At 38.7% G+C, this 19,499-nt stretch overlaps 1 protein-coding gene across 27 annotated transcripts in view; it reads right to left on the bottom strand.

Moving 5' to 3' along the window:
• Positions 1-19,469, bottom strand: part of NEB (nebulin) — a 257,274-nt gene extending 237,805 nt beyond the window's left edge. For 22 of the 27 annotated variants that reach the window (XM_089659283.1, XM_089659261.1, XM_089659309.1 and 19 more), the window contains exons 1-2: positions 18,660-18,745; positions 17,459-17,519 (exon numbers count right to left, since the gene is read on the bottom strand). In XM_089659283.1, coding sequence (XP_089515409.1) covers positions 17,459-17,491 — 33 coding nt within the window. In that variant the 5' untranslated portion in view covers positions 17,492-17,519; positions 18,660-18,745. Of the gene's footprint in view, positions 1-17,458; positions 17,520-18,659; positions 18,746-19,444 lie in introns of those variants that run through there. The other 5 variants (XM_089659316.1, XM_089659275.1, XM_089659269.1 and 2 more) reach the window with 3 other exon arrangements.
• Positions 19,470-19,499: the final 30 nt, after the last annotated feature.

The raw sequence follows: 19,499 nt of genomic DNA on the forward strand, positions 1-19,499 counted from the left end.
CATGGCAAAATTACTTAACTGGATTCTGAAATCATGCCTATTTCAGCTCCAAACTAGTAACCACTAAAATAATAAAAATATCATTGAAAAGTTAAAATTTAAAGGTAAAATTGTATAAATTATATAACCCGTATGATACTGCACAACCCATATTGTAATTTAATACTATTAACAGTTAAATGTCCGTATTCCGTGAAAATGACATATGGCACCATAAAGATGTTATGTGCAGAACTTCCATAGAAGATTTCATATTTCCTACTAAGATGATTGACTCATTGCTACTCCTAGCTGTGTGGACCTTAAAGTAAAATTGTAGGCGTCCTCTGCCATAAGAGACTTATTTTTGGAACATACTATCAAACAGTTCTGTAGACTCAGGCCTTTTGCATACGGGTAGCTAAGCATAATTTAATACTGTTAAAAATTGTCTTACTGTATCCTGTATAAATGACAAAAAATGTGAATATAGCACCTTAAAGGAGTTCTATTCACTGTATGCAGATCTTGCATTGAAGTTTTGCACGTTTTTTACCTATTGGAAGTCAATGTGGAGCATAAAGTAACATTTTAGGCCTCTTCTGCTGAAAGAGACTTGTTGTTAGAAAGTACCATCAAATAGTTCTGTAGACTGCACATGGGCAGCCAAGCACGATCAACGTACATGTCAGGATCTTTACCCAGCCCCTGAAGCCCATGTGCAGCGTAGATCCTCCCATAGATATGCATAGCTGCGAGCCGCTGTACTCAGGTATCTGCCAGTGCTATTATAAACAAGAATATAGCATATGGGCGCAAAAATAGAAAATGTTTGTGATAGGAATGCTTACAGCCATTGCTGTCTATGGAAAGCTGTACATTGCACACTGGCTTCGAAGGAAGACACTGAAATTTAAGTTGAATAGGCACAGCCACCCATATGCCACAGCTCTAAAGGCAGGCAGGTACTTTTCTTATTACAATGATGAGAAAGAACAGGTGGTTATGGTGACACCAGAGCCAACCACTTAGCAGTAAATGTGAGCATGGGAACGGTAAGGACTGAGTAGGAATCTGTAATAAAGTCTGCTAAAGTCTTTTCACTGTATAAAGTTCGCTTAGAGGCAATTTTTTTATTGCTTTTTCGTAACTAAACTTGAGTTAAACCTTAGGTCCACTTCACCATAAAAAAGACAAATACATGAAGAACGTGTACAACCTTATCAGGCTTGTTGTTCCAACCCAGAGGGGTTAGGACAATTAAAAAAAACATTAATTTATAAAATAAGTGATCTATTAATTAAATAATATAGAACACATAAAGTATATGCTTTGTCAAAATGTGTCCATGATTTTTCCAGAATAGTGAAGGAAAAAATGTCATAAGAATCCAGCTAGAAGCAACGCAAAGCATTTTACTGTAAGTAAAACATATTTCAGCAATGTAATTGCCTCTACAAAACATGCATTATGCAAACTTGCAGACATACTCAATACAGTTTGCAAAAGGGCCTTTTACAAATATGTGCAAAGAACAAAAATGTAATATATTGTAGCTTCTATAATACAAAACCTACGCTAATAGCTCTCCAAAACCAAGTTGGAAAAAGCCTATCCCCCAGGATAGGTAAAAAATAATACAATAAATATATATATATATTATATATACCAGCGCTACATCATTGTGTAATTTGCAAAATAACCTTTCAAAAGCACACAGCGTTAACACCTAAGAAAAAACCCAATCCAAAAATCAGATGTGAAAATAAATAATTAATATAAGTGAAAAGTCCACACAAAATAAGTGCACTTCTTATTTTCACCATGGTTTCCAAAATTGTGTACAAGCAGAACTTTCCCCAGAATGAACTGACCTCTTATTACTAAGCAGGTCATACAAGGCAATCACAAGGTGATGTATTCCAAATGATCACTAGATGCTCCTCTCCTGCACACAGGCATCAGATCCTAATAGTTCCTCTGATCCTTACAGGAACAGAAACAATCTCCATAGTGTAGTACTGTAAACCGCTTTATTATTAAAAAGAAGGTATTGCACTCACATATATTGTATATTTGGCTAGAAAATAGAGGCCAGTTCTCATACAATGTAAATTCGCCCCATTTCTGGCTTCCAAGTTCTAGTATCTGACATCACTTGCACCTCAACGCATTTCGTTACTAGGGCTTTTTTAAGAGGCAGCAAGTGTCAGACTACCAGAAACACCATGTTTATTTAAAAATGGCATTCCTGGTAGTCTGATGTTTGCTGCTTCTTGAAAAAGTCCTAGTGGCAAAACGTGTTGAGGCAAATGTGATAACAGAGGCTGGAACTCGGAAACCATAAGTAAGGCGTTTTATGTGGCAGGTTACAAGATTGAAGATGTGATGACTGTATTAGTTGTTTTTTAATTCCCTTTTTTCTCACCTTACCACTAACACACTTCCTGTCCACGTGTGACAGTTCTTACTCACAGTACAGTATCTATGGAGGAGTAGCGTTATCACCCTAGAAAAGAAAGTGCGTTAGGAATACAAAACATCTCCCCCTCTTATCTTCTATACAATACAGGGGGAGGTTTTCTTGTAGTAGACAGGGAGAACCCTGAACAGGTAACAGAAACAGGTCATGGAACAGATATAAAAAAAGTACCTTCATTGGTATATTTAACTAACTAAAAGGGATCACACAAAGAAGTTCATTATTGGGGTCTGCATATAATTTAAAATGCATTCTCATGCAGTAACGTGTTTTACTACAGGAAAACAGGCACACATGAAAGGACTCTCATGGTGAATCTCACAATTAAGTAACCCATATTAACTAGAAATAATACCCTAACTTTAGTGGCAGTTTCAGATACAACAACAACCTCTATCTTGCATTTTTTTGTGATATAGTATTACTATTACCTCATGCACTGGTAATGTTCTTTTTGTAGTAATGTGTTTGTCACATTTATATGTGTATGTGCTGTTCATATACATATTTTAAAATAAACGTGTCACCTTAAAAAAAATGTATATATATATATATATACACACAGTGAAGGAAATAATTATTTGATCCCCTGCTGATTTTGAATGTTTGCCCATTGATCAGTCTAAAAATCGAATGGTAGGTGTATTGTAACAATGAGAGACAGAATAGCAACAAAAAATTCAAAAGAAATGCATATCTAAAAAATTATGCACTGGGCACACATTCAAAATCAGCAGGGGATCAAATACTTATTTCCTTCACTATGTGTATATATATATATATATATATATATATATATATATATATGTATATATATATATATATATATATATATAATTTTGGAATTAACGTTTAATGGAATTCAGAAGTTAGGTAGTGGTTGTTGACCCTTAGTATCTTTTTATTGCCATCAGTAAATAAATTCTTTGCAGTGCAACCAGACCAGTACAATGGGTTTACTAGAGTTATTTTTGAAAGTCTAGGTCATTGCTATCAGATGAGTGAATCATTTTTTCCAGTTGCACAATGGCCAGATTCTCCAGGCAAACCGTCATTCTCTCCTTCGACACAACCTTAAATAAGTTTAGCTGTAGCATCATTTTGCATAGCCGATGCCACTATATATGTAAGAATTTATGTTTCAGTTTGCAGTGAATCTTGATGATCTCTTTGGGAATCCCAAACTCCTAGTTTTCTTGTGTAAATAAAACCCTTGAGCCCTCATTAAAGATTTGTCATTTTGGTTATCCAATCTGAGTTTCACTGGAATCATTCAGCACTTTGAGGTATACCAACATTATATATGTTATATGTAAAACATTTTATATGCTTATTTTGAGAAAAGATATGAACTAGAATACAAAGGTTTGTGCCATAGAACCTGTATTTTATGTAATTAAATCGACTTACCCAATGTGAAGCTTATATTCCATTTAATTATACTTTAAAGTAAAAAAAAATTTAGTTATTATTTTTAGATTATTTAATCCAACTTTAGGAACAAAAAAAGAAGCATTAAAATAAAAAGTAGAAAAGATGTAAATGGTAAAAAAAAAGGTTATAAAGAAAACAATATAAATTTATTTGGGAAATGATAGAGGAAAAATAGTTTAATATCTTTGGTTTCAGTTATGTTCTGTATTGTTAAGATGTTTGCTACACTGTCTATTTATAGGTTTTGTTCATATACTTGAAAATCTGGGAAACAAAAGTTTAGCAGTTTTCAAAGTACTGTTTTTAGTGCCATTATATATGGTGCCCTATTTTGGGTGCTGTCCATAACAGTGCACTGTATTTAACCATGCATGACATTGCATGCAGTAAAATGTATATGTGTGTAATGTATATGTATTGTACTGTGCATCTAGTGGACAAAAAAAATTAAAAGGAAATTTAATAATTAAGGGTGACATCTGTCAGAATTTTACTGATTAAAATTACAGAGCATCTTTATACAAGTTCAAATACAATTTACAATTTTATGAGAAAAAGAGCTATTCTACAAAAATATTTTGAATACAATTTCTCTTCTTATTTGTTGTCTGTGTAAATTATTAGTAGCTTTAATTAGAATTATTGTACAGGTCAAGGCTATCCTTGACACTCTCATCACCGAACATTAGTGAAAGGTGAAACCCAGAATTCTTTTCTGCAGAGAGGAAGTAAAATAGTTTCAGTGAGTTGCAGAAGTTATTTTTACGCAGCTGCCTGCATGATACACCAGCTTCAAGAAGGTTTTAAACTCAAGGGACAATTCTAGAACAGGGGGGACAGGAGCCCTTGTAAAAGCTAAAGATCATTTTCATATGAGCCAGAAATGTAACAATTGCAGGGCTATGTGCTCTAAACTGATATATCCATGGATGAAAGTTGGAGGTGTGAATCATGTACTGGTGTTTTATATTTCTGGAAATCTCAGCTGTGACCATGAGAAAGCCAAGAAACAGACCCACTTAACGACATGGAGTGGAACTGGAAACTTCAGAGATCTTGTAACTGGAGTTCATTAAAAATATAAAAAAAAACAGATGGTGCATTAACTAAGCTTGGTGGACTCATATCAGACTTTGTATTATTCCAACTTGTATTATACTTGCTGTACATTTTGATTATATATATAAATATTTATTTTGGAACATACTTCTGTATAGGGACTTCCATTTTATTTCAAAAGGCATTTTGAAACCTATTTATCCCTCATCACTGGTAATCTCAGGACTATTTTTCAAGAGTATTCTTTGTTTTATACATATCTCATGCAAACAATATAGACAAACACATAAATCATTCTTATCTGCTACGATTATTATTTTTTCTGTTGGGTCCCTGTTATGAATATAGAGGAGTATTTACAATGTAGTTTATACAACACATATTTCTGTTTTTTAGGGATGAACTGTCCCCCTGATAAAGCTTTTACTGTGTCACTGTCCTTTTGCTAGGTGCCAGATGAATGCCTTATAATGACTTTACACATTATCTTTGCCAAACTCTTAGAACTAATCCCCTATGGCATGTTTATCCACACTGTAAGTGGCAACATATTATGAAAGAGGTCTTTCCTAAGGTTCAGATGACCATCTGATACTGTAAAATTCGATCTGAAAGGTTGCAAAGAGCTTGGAGTATTTTCAGAGAAATCAAACTTCACCAATAAAATTTTAGTTGATCAATCTCATCACAAAATGATCAGATCTTTGACCAAGAGAAATATTATGTGGATTGAATATCAACAAATCCATGCATAATAATAGCTGTACACCCATAAACATAGACATCATCAGATTAGATTGTAAACTATATGTGAGAAACATAGCTAGGTTCAATTCATCTCTACATCTACATATCAATAGTTGGCATTAAGTGTCTGACTAACTGTAGTAACTATAGTTACTCAGCTTTTAAGACTTCTCTTGTGCTGCTCCTCTTTTCTGGAACTCTTTTACTCCTTTCACCAAACCCATATCTTTAAAAAAGACCCTCAGACTCCAGCTTTTGTTAGGAAGGCACAAACACAAATATTCTCTCTGATCACCTAATTTTATTGAATTCTTCCTACTACAGCCAATTGTATGAATTGCATTCTCTACATTATGAACAGGGCTTATATTTCTAGTGCTTACTGGATCTGAAACCACTATATAGTGATGTTGTTATGACCCCTGTATTCTCCAATATAGCCGGTGCTATATGCATTAGAGGAGAAGTACAGCCAAAGCGCTTTTGGCTGTACTTCTCCTGTGGCCCATTTGCAGCTGACAGTGGGCTGAAGCCTGCTGTTGCTTGACGTCACAGAGCCGGTTCAGGCTGGGGAAGGATCGAGACCATATGGTCGGGATCCACCCTAGAGTCTGGAGCGGCACCTAGTTCAGGCTCTCAGCGAGCTGCTGAGAGCCTGAGCCAGCTGCTCCCACCCCCTCCACAGCCCAGCTCTCCAGTGAGTATGGGGGGGGGGTAAGGGCAGACAGTGGTGACAGTCACTGCTCTCTACTCACAGCAATGGTGAGGACTCACCCTTAGAGCCAACGGGGGACAGATGCTGCATCCACCTAAGTAAGTATGATTTTTTTTTTTTTTAAATAATGTTTCCCACACTTCTCTTTTACCCATACGTTTTTACTCATAAGTTACCTTGTTGCTTGTGATACATAAGAGAAGGAACCCTATACAACTTCAGTTAACTTTTGAATGCATCAACTTATTTGTTAATGGATTAGAAATTAATTTACAGAATTATTGTTTGAGTAAATATCATTAAGGCTCAACTAAACTTTCAGTTTAAATCAGCTAAATGATTTTCTGGTACATCAAAACTAAAGGTAAGCAAAGTCTTACAGCTATTCTAGTCTATTCTAGTCTAGAAAGCAGCCACAGCCTGGCTAGAATAGCTTGTCCGTTGTCAGCATGTTGCAGCGAAGGACCCTTGTTCTTTATGTGGAAGTCGTGATCTCTCTGCAGGTGATACAAAGAAGGACTCTTGCTCTCTGTGAGGAAGCAGTGTTCCCTCTCGCAGAGGTCCAACATACCCCCTTTCTGAGTTCAGGCTGGATTTCCCCGATCGGACAAAAGCATGAACATTTCTGATTTCAAAGCGCTAGGTGGGTTGGGCAGAGGATGTGTCAGACCTCTGTGTAAGAGGGACCAGAGTCTCCACACTGAGAGCAAGAGTCCTTCTTTGCAGCGGGTTGGAAGGGGACAGGCTTTTCTACCCTGGCAGTGGCTGCTTTCTAAAGAAAATGAACAGAAAGTTTAAGTTAAACAGTTATAAATACTTGAATTTGGGGCCTTAGTTAAGGGAGTACCACCAGTTCTCCTGTACGAGGCCCAGGCTAGCAGAGGGACCCAGGCAGGGAGGATTTGATATGGGCAGGGAGGGTGATCGGCATGGCGGGGGAGCAATTACTGGACCCAATCCCCTGTATGGCTCTCTCTGCAGCAGCTGAAAGCTGGCTTCTTCACTTCTCCCTCCCACTGGCTTTCAGCTGCTGCAGAGAGAGCCATTAAGGTGGTTCGGCTCCAGTAATTGACCGAAATGCCCCCCCACCCTTGCATCAACCTCCCTGTGCACCATATGTTTTCCCCTGCTGCCCAGGCCCCCCTGTGTGCCCCCATCCATGCAAAGCTTCCCTCCTCTGCTTTCCTCTGGAAGCTGCAAGCACACAATAGGAGCCTTTAGGATGGAGAGTGGGGGAAGGGTATGGTGAATATGTCATATTGACCAGACCCTGCATTCCCTGAATGAACACAATCAGTGATTGATACCGAGCAATCACTGTGTTCATAACTGAAGCATAGTGAAATGTGTTTTTTTTGGGGGGGGGGCTGTCAGGTTTGCTGTTTGGGGCCCTGTGGTTTCTAACAGTAGCCCTGCTGATATTATATACATAAACTAATATATACTGAACTATGTTTGTTACATAAAATGACTAAGGTCAGCAACATTACCAAATTATGAGCCATTATGATATTCCACACAACTATTTGCACATACTGTAAATCAGTCATTTCCAGCATTTAACATACAGTATCTCCATGACTGGAAACATTGTAAGTACTAATCTTATTAACTTTAAAAAAATAAGTCAGATATGTAAATTAAATTGTTTTTATACTATACAATAAAAAAAACTGGATAGAAATGATGATGCTTAAAAAATACAACTGTAATGCCAACATGGTCTCCATGAGTAATCATAACTTGGGAAACAAAGGGAATCAGAGTTGACAAATAAAATAAAATGCACACGCATTTACGTTGTACAGTATACCCTGAAGAGAATGCAGAGCTGTACAGTTCTTTAACCAATTCACTTTGTCTAGAGCAAAATGTAACATTTGTCACCCTTATTATCTTTGTCAAGTAGCTGTAAGCAGGTGGCAAACACCATTAAAGCAACTTGCTAATTACACATTAAAGAAAGCAGCAACTGTCATGGATGTTCGCTAAACTTTTCCAGAGCAAACAACAGTTATGTACGTATCTATTGAAGATTGTTTTTGTATTGTAGTAGGGATTGATGTGCCACAAATTCAGCACTTTGGTCTCATACCAAGTGGAGATTTTTCGACTTTACCTGTCTTTTTGTTACAGTTAGGGTATGTTCCAACATATATTAAAAGGTAATGTGTTGCATGTGGATGTGGGTTCTTCCAACGGCACCCTAAGGACCATGTCAAACAGATCAGATCAGCCCCGATCCTCTTCTTTTCGCTTCCCCTGCTGGCACTACTGGCTCCTTCCCTCGCTGAGTGCCCCCATATCAAGCCGCTTGCTATGGGGGCACTTGTGCAGGCTCGTTCCAAAGCCTTGCTCTGAGTGTCTATAGGCACACAGAGCGCAGCTCAGCTCCCTCCTGACTGGCTGTGATTCACAGCACTGGGAACCACTGCGGTGTCTGCCAACGAGGAGGGAGAGAGCACGGAGAGCCGCTGTTCTCGTACACATTGCTGCATCTTTGATGCTTTCCGGTTAATTTTTTCCCCTCTCTTTTTCTTCAATGTAAATAGGGATATGTGCATCGGTGGTTTTTGGTGCGTTCCAGGGCGTTTCAGTGCGTTTTTTATCTGTTGTACTGTGTTCCAGTACAATCCAGCCTGTTCACTGGAACTGCAAGCATGATGTGAACAATGACATTGACAACCATATAACCTACTTTCTGTGCATTTTGGATGCAGAAAAAAGCACACTGAAATGCATGTAATGTGAACTGGCCCTGAAGGTTTTTCTTATTTCTAAATAACAAACATGTTGTACTTACCTGCTCTGTGCAATGGTTTTGCACAGAGCAGCCCCAATCCTTCTCTTCTTGGGTCCCCTGCCTGTGCTCCCCGCACCTCCCTCCTGTCTAGTGCCTCCAAAGCAAGCAGCTTGCTATGGAGGCACTCGAGCAGGCTAGCTCCCGAGCCGCAGCTTTGTGTGTCCATTCACACAGAGTGTGGCTTGGCTCCTCCCCCCTGTTCACTCCTCATTAGCTCACTGGCTGTGATTGACAGTAGCAGGAGCCAGTGCTACCACTGCTGTCTCAGGGAGAGACCCAGGAGAGGCAAGGGTCTTGTGCACATTGCTGGATCAGGATTGGGCTCATATAAGTTTTAGGGGGGGGGGGGGCTGAGGTTGCTGCTTTTACCTTCATGCATAGAATTCTTGACATTAAAAACCTTAAGCCTTTACAACCACTTTAATTATTGTATATTAATTATTTGAGACCTCTAAATTATAGGGTGCTGTGGAAGTAGCTTATACAGTATATTAGTTTGAATATTGAGACAAGTCTGATTTACACCCCGGTCACATCAAACCCGACTTTGAAATCGCGCGACTTACAGTGAAGTCGCACGATTTCAAAGTCAGGTGACCTGATGATTTCAGGTGCTATTTGCAAGACATCTGACACAGATGTCTATGCAAATCGCACCAAAATTAGTGCATGTACTACTTTAGAAATTGGTGCGGCTCTGACCAAGTCGGAACCAATATGACCGCTGTAATTGCGGACAAGAGGGTGCGACTTGGCATGCGATTTCAAAGTCGCATGGCATGCAAATTGTATGCCAAATCGAACCCAGTGTGACCGGGGTGTTACGTACAGATCTGAGAATTTTCACACAATAAAATGGGGTTTATTTACTAAAACTGGAGCGCATAATCTGGCGCAACTCTGCATAAACACCAGTTACCTTCCAGTTTGTTTTTTTTTTCCAAAGCTCAATTGAACAAGCTGAAGTTAGCAGCTGATTGCTTACCATGCACATCTGCACCAGACTTTGCACTCTCCAGTTTTAGTAAATCAGCCCCAATGTGTGAAGTTTCACTTTAATTATCCAATCATGTGCAGATGAAACAAGTAAACAGGGATTTTCTTTTGACATGATTGGATAACTGAAGCAAATTTTCACAGATTCATTTTGTGAACAGTCTCCAAACTTTGAATAAATCAGTGTCTGTTTATTCAAAGTGCAAGTAGAGTGTACATTTTATTTAGCCTTTTATTATTCTCAATATTCCCCAGATTTGATAGATAAAAGGAAGGAATGTTCACTCTAGCCTGCCCTCACTTTAAACATACAAGGTTTTTAAAGACAGCATAGGTTACAGTGGCTAATACTCTTAGTAAATCAGGTCCTTACTGTAGTGTTGACCCTGATGCTTTGCGTGACTATTAACTCATATCAAGATGTATTTTCCTGTCTTTTTTGCCTGTAGTAAATTAAGGATACCCTTTTTTGCTAAATTCAAGACAAGGTTGTACTAGTTTTCGTTCAATGGCAGGATCGTCCAAACTTTTTTCAAAGAGGGCCAGATTTGATGAAGTGAACATGTGTGAGGGCCTACCATTTTGCAGCAAAAAAAATGAATGGATAAAGGAGCGACTGATACTGGTCATGACATATTTGAAATCCGTACTTGTTTCTCCCCCTAAAAAAAAAAAGCTAAATTACTCTCACTGATTTCCTTCAATGCTTGAGAAGGGAGCACACCTTTGCCTTTCATTGGCCTCATGAATGCTCCAAAACGCATCACATTGCATGCTGGACTTTCTTAAGTCATCACACTGACGTCATCGTTGCGCTCCAGGATGGACTCCGGACGCCATCTTTGGATCTCACACATGCCGGCTGGCTCCCTGTGAACATCCCGAGTCTCCTCCAGTGTTTACTATGGTGTATACATCGAGGACGCAGGCATGTCCTTCGCTTTCACCACATATGCCTAAGCCTTTCGTTTTCTTTCATCATGTGTTTCTCATTATGTTCCTCAATAAATGTACCACATATTGCACTTAGAGGTGCTTTTCTCCTTTTTAGATATTGCCAAATTACCTGTGGGGCCATATTAAACCGGAACATGGGCTGCAATTGGCCCATGGGCCAGACTTTGGACATGCCTGCTCCATAGTTTTTGACAACCCTTGACAAAGCCAGCTGGACAGTTTGAAAAACATTTGCTGAACATATTTTATATATATATAATTTGCTTGTGCTTGCACATGAGCATTCAAGGATTAAATTCACCAGTGGGCAAGAAGCCAAATTGCATGTGGACACCCCCATTCAAGGAACATTTGTGTATGTTCAATAGAATAAAAGAAAAGAGTGTTGAATTGTGCCAGTCATCAATAAAAGTAAAAAAGTTTGAAGCTAAAGGGATTCTTATTATTGGCATAATGTCACACAGGATTACAAAACCAAAGAGGATTTGAAAACTCCGTAAACAACAAAAGAAACGGGCCAAGGAGCACACTGCTCAAAGGAAGGCACTTGACAATACATCGACAACAAAAAGCCTTGACACATTTCACACTAACGTGCTTATCATAAGTACCTGCAAACATGAAAAAAGTGCATGTTTAAAATTTTTATTTCAACCAATACAGATATCTGTGATTCAAACACAGCTGTAACTGCTCAAAAATCCTCAAATTATATTTTTTTAAATATATCTTTATTATATATTATACAATAGGTACTTTTTATATTCGTATTGAAACCATCCAGTTTTTCTCTTCTGATTCAACAAAACAAAACAACAACATAACATAGTTGATATCTACAAAACGTTTCACCACACTAAATATAAACATGAAACTGGTGATACATTTTTGGAGGACACATTTAGACACCCATGCAAAAGAGTAACAATGACAAAATTTTTTAAAGATGTTAAAGCACAAAAAAAATGACAGAGGCTGCATGTCCATAACTTGCAGAGAGCTCCAGAAAAGCTCAGCTCTTATTACACCTACAGACACTAAAACTATTTTAACCAACATTCCATTTCAGTTTTCACATCCAGTAAATTATAGAAGCAGCCGTGTCTTCCCACATTACAGATCTGGCCTGTAGACCAAATTATATGCAACCATTATAAGCCACCAGGTGCTGGGTTTGCGGGTAAAGGGAGACTCTGCCTAGGAGAACTTGTGATAAATCAGATGTTATCTAAGCACAGCAACTCACTGCCCTCAACCCAGATTCCAAATAGGATAAATGAGAGACATCAGTGGTCAGACTTATGTCCCTGTAGGCTAACTAGTATTAGTAATATCCAAAAAGGAAGGCAACATGGTAGAATCATGTATGCTAAAAAAATGTTTACTTTGTTATGCCATCAGATTAAAATCCATGTGAACAGACCTTCTTACACATTTCAGCTTCTCAGAATTAGTCATAGCTAAGCTGAGCTATGAGTAAGGCTAAGAAGCTGAAACGCGTAAGTGGATCTGTTTTCATGGATTTTAAACCAATGGCATAACAAAGTAAAAATTGGCCCTTTTTTAAGGAGCCTCTCCTCCACTGTGGTAGGCAGTCAAATTTCTGTAGTGTTCTTGATTAGCCTGGATTTTTTTTAATAGATTTAGCCTACCCAGAACTTCATGCTTGGGTCTTATGAGTTATCCTTTGTTATTTATACTCTATGTTATAATTCACATTGTCATATATTTGCCTTTTTATGTAATTTGCAGCTTTAGTTGGCCTGACGTTTGCCCTCGTTCCTTGCAAGTGGGGTACTGTTACTTCCTTACTGCTGTGTACCTATATACTTTATGTGGTTTCTGAAAAAAAATATATTCAACCATAACAAGTAAAAATTTTTTTAGCTTACATGATCCTACCATGTTGTCTACCTTTCCACATATTACAGATAGGATTGTACCCCTGCAGCTCCATTCAAAGTGTATTGCCAACTTAATGGGGCAATAATTAGTACATGCCAAGTCCATTCAAAACTTCTCTTTCAGTTTAAGTAGATGTTGTCTTACGGCCTTTCTATATTGCTCAGTGGTGATTGAATGTAGGGTTTATTTTGCCAGAACCACTGAAAGATATACTATAGATATATATATATATATATATATATATATATATATATATATTTATATATATATATATATATTCTATATAATATAAGGAATCACCCCAACAACTTTCACCAAATCTACAGTGCCATGTTTGCAAGCGATGGGGTTGATTTACTAGAAGCAAATAGGCTGAGCACTTTAAAGTTGCTCCAGAACTTAGTAGATGAGGTAAAGCTCCTCTTTGAAATGAATACCCAATCACATGCAGGGAAAAGAAAACAAACATTTTTGTTTGCACATGCTTGGATGATGGAAGTCAGCAGAGCTTCCCCTCATTTACTAAGCTCTGGAGCAACTGCACTTGCAGAGTGTAACTACACTTTGCAAAGTGCATAGTCTATTTGCCTTTAGTAAAGCTACTCCTATGTGTTGGGCTGATTGCTCTGAGATATTAAAGCGAATAAGAACTGTTTTGGCAAAATCCTTAACCTCTTCACGCCGGCCAAATGCAAATGTGCGGCCTCCCGGCGTCTGGGCCTAGACGCCGAGCGGCCACACATTTACGTTCTATTAAAAAAGAACATATGTGCTGAGAGCGCGTGCCCTGCACGCTCCCAGCACACATGTCCGGTACTCACGGAAAGGTCCCGATCTCCTCTTTCGATCTGCACCTTTCCCGATCATGAGACCGCCGTGACCACGTGTCACGGCAGTCACATGACTCTAAACCCCTCTGCCTCCCAGATTCTGAAACCCTTAAAGGGCCGAGAGGCGCCGGTGTGAAGGGGTTAAAGGATACATTCACCTTTCATAGCATGCTAAATGTTACATCCGTATTTAGGGTAACGTTTTATGAAGGGACCGGCACCCACACCTCTCTGCTCCCTTGCTTTGACAGCTAGCAGGGGATCTTCTCCTCCTGCTAGCTGTCAAAATTGAAAAAAATGTGGCCGTGAGGGGCTCTGCCCGCCCAGCTGCGTCACTCATCCATAGTATTCTGTGAATGAGAAAACTAAAAGTCCCAACAGCCTGATCAGCTATCGACTTGTAGATTTCATTGAGCTAACACAGAGCTCCGAGCACTGTGGTAGCTAGTTGATTCGTCCTGTCACAGTGTATCGGCTTGCTCATATGGGCAAACAGATACACTGACAGGTCTGCAGAAGCCCTGCATGACACCAGTGATCTGCTGATTACTGCCATGCTTTGTAGGCTCCTGCAACAAAAAGTAATAAGTGCACATTTTTTAACCTTCAAAAAAATGTGAATATTATTTGTTTTTAAAAGGTGAACTTATCCTTTAAATCTAGATATTCCATTCTTAACCAGCAGAGGGACTACAGGTTTTAGGCAGGTCTTAATCCTGTTTGTCGGCCTTTTATATAAACTAATGGATGCCATATACAGCCAATATTCACAAATACCACACTCAAGCATTACTTGGTATGATTGGGCTGTGTAGGGATTAAAAAAAATTAACAAGCCATTCCAATCCTTGGAAACGTGTGGTACCAAATCAGAAACTCTCTGACATGGTGGAAGATCTTGTCCTGCCGAATTCACACTGTAGCCATTTCTAACTGGACATGTAGCCAGCCTAATAATTCTCGGTATGAGTCACAGACCCAAAGATCAGAGCTGGCCATACACTAAACAATCTGAGTGTACAATCTTCTGTAGAATTACCAAAATGATGCAATCTAAGGACAAGCAACCAATAAAATATGTATCAAATCAAGCAGACCCATACACTATGGGTTATGATTAGGCATGAGATTGTGTGAAACGCGTTAACAGGTCCTGTATTCATGTCCTGGTTTTTTATGTGTCCTATGGATCAATAAATATACACTATATTCATCAATCCACGGTGTGCGGCTGACCCTTCTTCCTGTTAGACCCATACACTACATAGCTGATAGTAGACCTAAAAGATATTGTAGAATCAGATTGTATAATGCATGGTCAGCCTAAAGCTGGCCATGCACTTTACAATGTGATTGTACAATCTCCTTTAGATCTACCAACACTATGTAATATGAGGACACACCTAAATAATGAATTGCATTTGTACCAGGCCTGGTTCACACTAGTGATTGCTGTACCCGCATTTCGTGAAAGAAAAAGGTACATGCACCTTTTAAAAACGCATGCGGTTTTCCTGCTGTTCCTTCACCCGTGATTATGCTGTGGGCTGAGATGAATGGGGGGCCATTTCGAATTAATGGGGGGCCATTTCGAATGAATGACAGCCCAGCGCATCCTGCAAGAGCAGTGTGATTCTGCTGCAGGTGGTTGCAGGTGCAGGAACCGATGCCATTCTCATACCTGCAACCAAAACGCACAGTGTGGGCTAGTGTGAACCAGCCTTAAATGAGCAGAGCCCTTCCACTACATCATCGATGGCAGACCTAAAGGCAACTGAACATTCAAATTGTATAGTGTATGGCCACACTAAGGGTTACCGTACATGGTACAATCTGACCATACAATCTTTGTACAATCACCTTTTAGATTTACCAAAACTGTCTGATCTATCTATTATATCCATTCAATTTGTATCCAACCAGGTAAGGCACTTATACTACGTAGTTGTTGATGGATCTAAAGAAGATTGACAAATCAAATTGTAATGTGTATGGTGAGCTTAAGGCTGACCTTACACTATACAATCTGATTGTACAATCTGTTTTAGATCTACCATCAATTATGTAGTATAAAGACCTACCTGATTTGATACTAATTAAAAAAGATTGCTTAGGTTTGTCTTCATCGTGCATAGTCTTGGTAAAACTAAAGGAGAATGTTCAGAGATTGGACCTCTTTTAGGCCAACCGACATCTATTTTATGCAGGGTCCTGCCTGGTTAGATACAAATACATTGGATAGTTTAGACAGGTCCTTATTACATTGCTTTGCTAAAAATAAAGTTGGTTGTACAGTATATATCGAAATTGTACAGTCAGATTGCTACATGAAAGGTGACCCTAAGGGCTTGTTGACATTAAGAATGGAAGAGAGCATTTGATGAGGGTGAGGAGGGGTTGTATTGCATCCTTACTCCTGCTTTAACCCCTTCATCCCCACACTAGTGTGCGGAACCCACGTGCATTGCAGGGCACTTGGCTCCGTTCACTTGCGCTTGTGAAAAGGACAGGGGTATCATAATTATAGTTTAATGCCATGTGGGACACTAAGTGAATTTAATTACCACCTTAATCAGCCACAGATCCTGTGTAATTAATAGGTGTTTGGTTTTAAAGGGCTGAGGTGGCAACGCTAGTGCACCCCTGGTCACAGTCTCTGCAGCTAAGGGGTATAACAGTTAGGGGGTGGTAAAAGTGTGGCTGAATGGCAGAATTTTATTGCCAACCACATGCGTGAATGAGCCCTCAGAAATTTGCCAGCATGTCCAGAAATCGCATCGGTCTGACTCCATTCTCAGCTTGTAAATGGCGGACTACTTGTCTCAGGATTTGGGTCTGGCCTAATGTTCTTCAGGACATGACAGAGAAACTTTTGGTGCAATCCAGTATATTATAAGAATTGCTGTCAGGCTAAAAATTACAGCAGTCCTTATTTTATTCAGCAATAATGTGTAAGGCCTGGGAGTGTGGAAATATAGCAAAGAAATTACCGGCTAACTGTGTGCTCAACCACATCGGTCATACAGACCTTCTCCTAGAAACGACCATCGTAGGCCCTGATGGTATATATACATGTAATGGTATATGGTATATATACATGTGATAAAGACCTCATAAATACATGTAGAAATGGAGGTATCAGGATACTTCATGAGCTCATTGATTGGGCCCGCTTATCCCCAGAGCACACCGGACATACGGATCACAGCAATGCCAGCTCAGACTGACAGCCAGTGTAACTACGGCACCCTGGGAATGACACATACCTGCCATATCTATGTATGTGTCCAGATCTGCTGACTAAACGGGTATCAGAGTACACGGCGATCATACTATCTGCACCAAACCTGTTACGTGAGGTAGTTAGATGAATACTACATGTGTTCACTCTGGGCTATAAATAAAGTTTTATTTGATCGGAATGCAGCATTCTCTCATTTACTTCACCGCTCTGTAAACATCTCCAGAAACCACCAACACAATGGAATCCAGACACCTCCCTCACAATCACATAACATAGGCAGCCATATAGATCGCTTCATAGAACTTACCTCATACTCCTCTAAGTCCTCCTCGTCCGCCATGATGAGGCTCCTCTCTGTCACCTACAAACTGAGGAGAGGAGATAATGTTACATATACATGGACAGCAGAAATAGAATAATGGATGTACAGAGAGATAGATAGGGAGATGATAGATAGATAGATAGATAGATAGATAGATAGATAGATAGATAGATAATAGAGAGATAGATAGATAGATAGATAGATAGATAGATAGATAGATAGATAGATAATAGATAGATAGATAGATAGATAGATAGATAGATAGATAGATAATAGATAGATAGATAGATAGATAGATAGATAGATAGATAGATAAATAGATAGATAGATAATAGATAGATAGATAATAGAGAGATAGATAGATAGATAGATAGATAGACAATAGATAGATAGAGAGATAATAGATAGATAGATAGATAGATAGATAGATAGATAGATAGATGTATATTAGGTACATGAGCTACAACATACATACATGTATATACAGTATATGTACTTAAAAACACACATATATCTTTACATACAGTTTTACAGAATAAAGAACTATGAGTTAAATCAATGTGATCAATCTATTTCTATATCAATGCGTCTATCTATCTATCTATCTATCTATCTATCTATTTATCTATCTAATTATCTTTATTTATCCATCTACCTATATATATACCAAGCTATCTTTCTATCTATCTATCTATCTATCTATCTATCTATCTATCTATCGCTATCAATTTATCTATCTATCTATCTATCTATCTATCTATCTATCTATCTATCTATATCTATATATTTATCTATCAGTCCACTTATTTATCTACCTATCTATAGCAATTAATTTGTCTATCTATCTATCGATCTATCTATCTATCTATCTATCTATCTATCTATCTATCTATATATCTTATAACTCAATCTATCTATAATTATCTATCTATCCATCTATCTACCTATCTATCTATCTATCTATCTATCTATCTATCTATCTTACTACCTATTTCTCTCTCACACGTACACAATTATTAATGTAAAGTACACATGTCTATGGTAACACACACTGATGTATGCAGTAAATAAAATACCAGAGAGAAGAAGACGGACGGACAGACCTACACACATACAGTATACAGAAATAGTAAGTATACCGCCATTCATGAGACTGATGACATAAAATCACAAGACTGATAATAACCTTATGGTAACAAGATTATTTGCGTTCTGAACAGCATGGGCCTGTACTGTGGATCTCTGTACTGTTTCTGAAGATTAGACCTGAAAAATATCAAAATGTTTTTTCTTTGTGAATGTAACACAGGAGCCGAGCGGAGGGGTGGCGTGGAATGTCTAGCTGGGCCTGTCAAAGCTTTTCAGTGCAGGTCTTAGAACAGTGCCTGGGATCCCAGTCCCCAAAGTTAGGCGATGAAGCCTTCCAGCAGCTGCTCCAAAGTTATGTGACATCTAATACCGCCGGCTGATTGGCTGGATTTGTTTAGCCAGTTCAGCTGTAATACCTTCTGAGGCAACTGAAGCCCACTAGTGCAGGTTAAATATAGGAACGTGTAATGCTCTCCCCTTTTTAGTGCCAAGCAAAAAATAACAGATTGAAGCAGAAATAATCATTCCCGATAATGTATAAAATAATTATCAACAGCGCTGTGCCAAATTATGTACGACTTTCCCAATGACAGCAACAGACACAGCAGCCTTCTAAAGTCACTTATTATACAAAGTCACAAAGTCGGTAGAAAGTTTCGTTAGATCTAGCAGTAGGATGGCACATCACCATACAGTGGAAAGGAAAGACAAAATTGCACAGACACCACTGGAAGAAAATGAGTAGACAGGTCTTCTGACTACATCCCAGATAGGTGCTTGCTACTGTCCTAGTTGAAAACTGTCGCAAGCCACTGAGCTATGGTCCATGCAGATCATAGGCTAGTCCTGTAGATACAAAGAGGAGGTAAAAAAGACTCTTACCAGTGACTTTTAATTAATTCCCTTAGCAGCAAAGCCTCCAACTCTTCCCTCCTCA

The sequence above is a fragment of the Staurois parvus genome, unplaced genomic scaffold (assembly GCF_062004578.1).
Source record: "Staurois parvus isolate SC_StPar_1 unplaced genomic scaffold, SC_StPar_1.0 ptg000031l, whole genome shotgun sequence".
In the NCBI taxonomy this organism is placed as follows: domain Eukaryota; kingdom Metazoa; phylum Chordata; class Amphibia; order Anura; family Ranidae; genus Staurois; species Staurois parvus.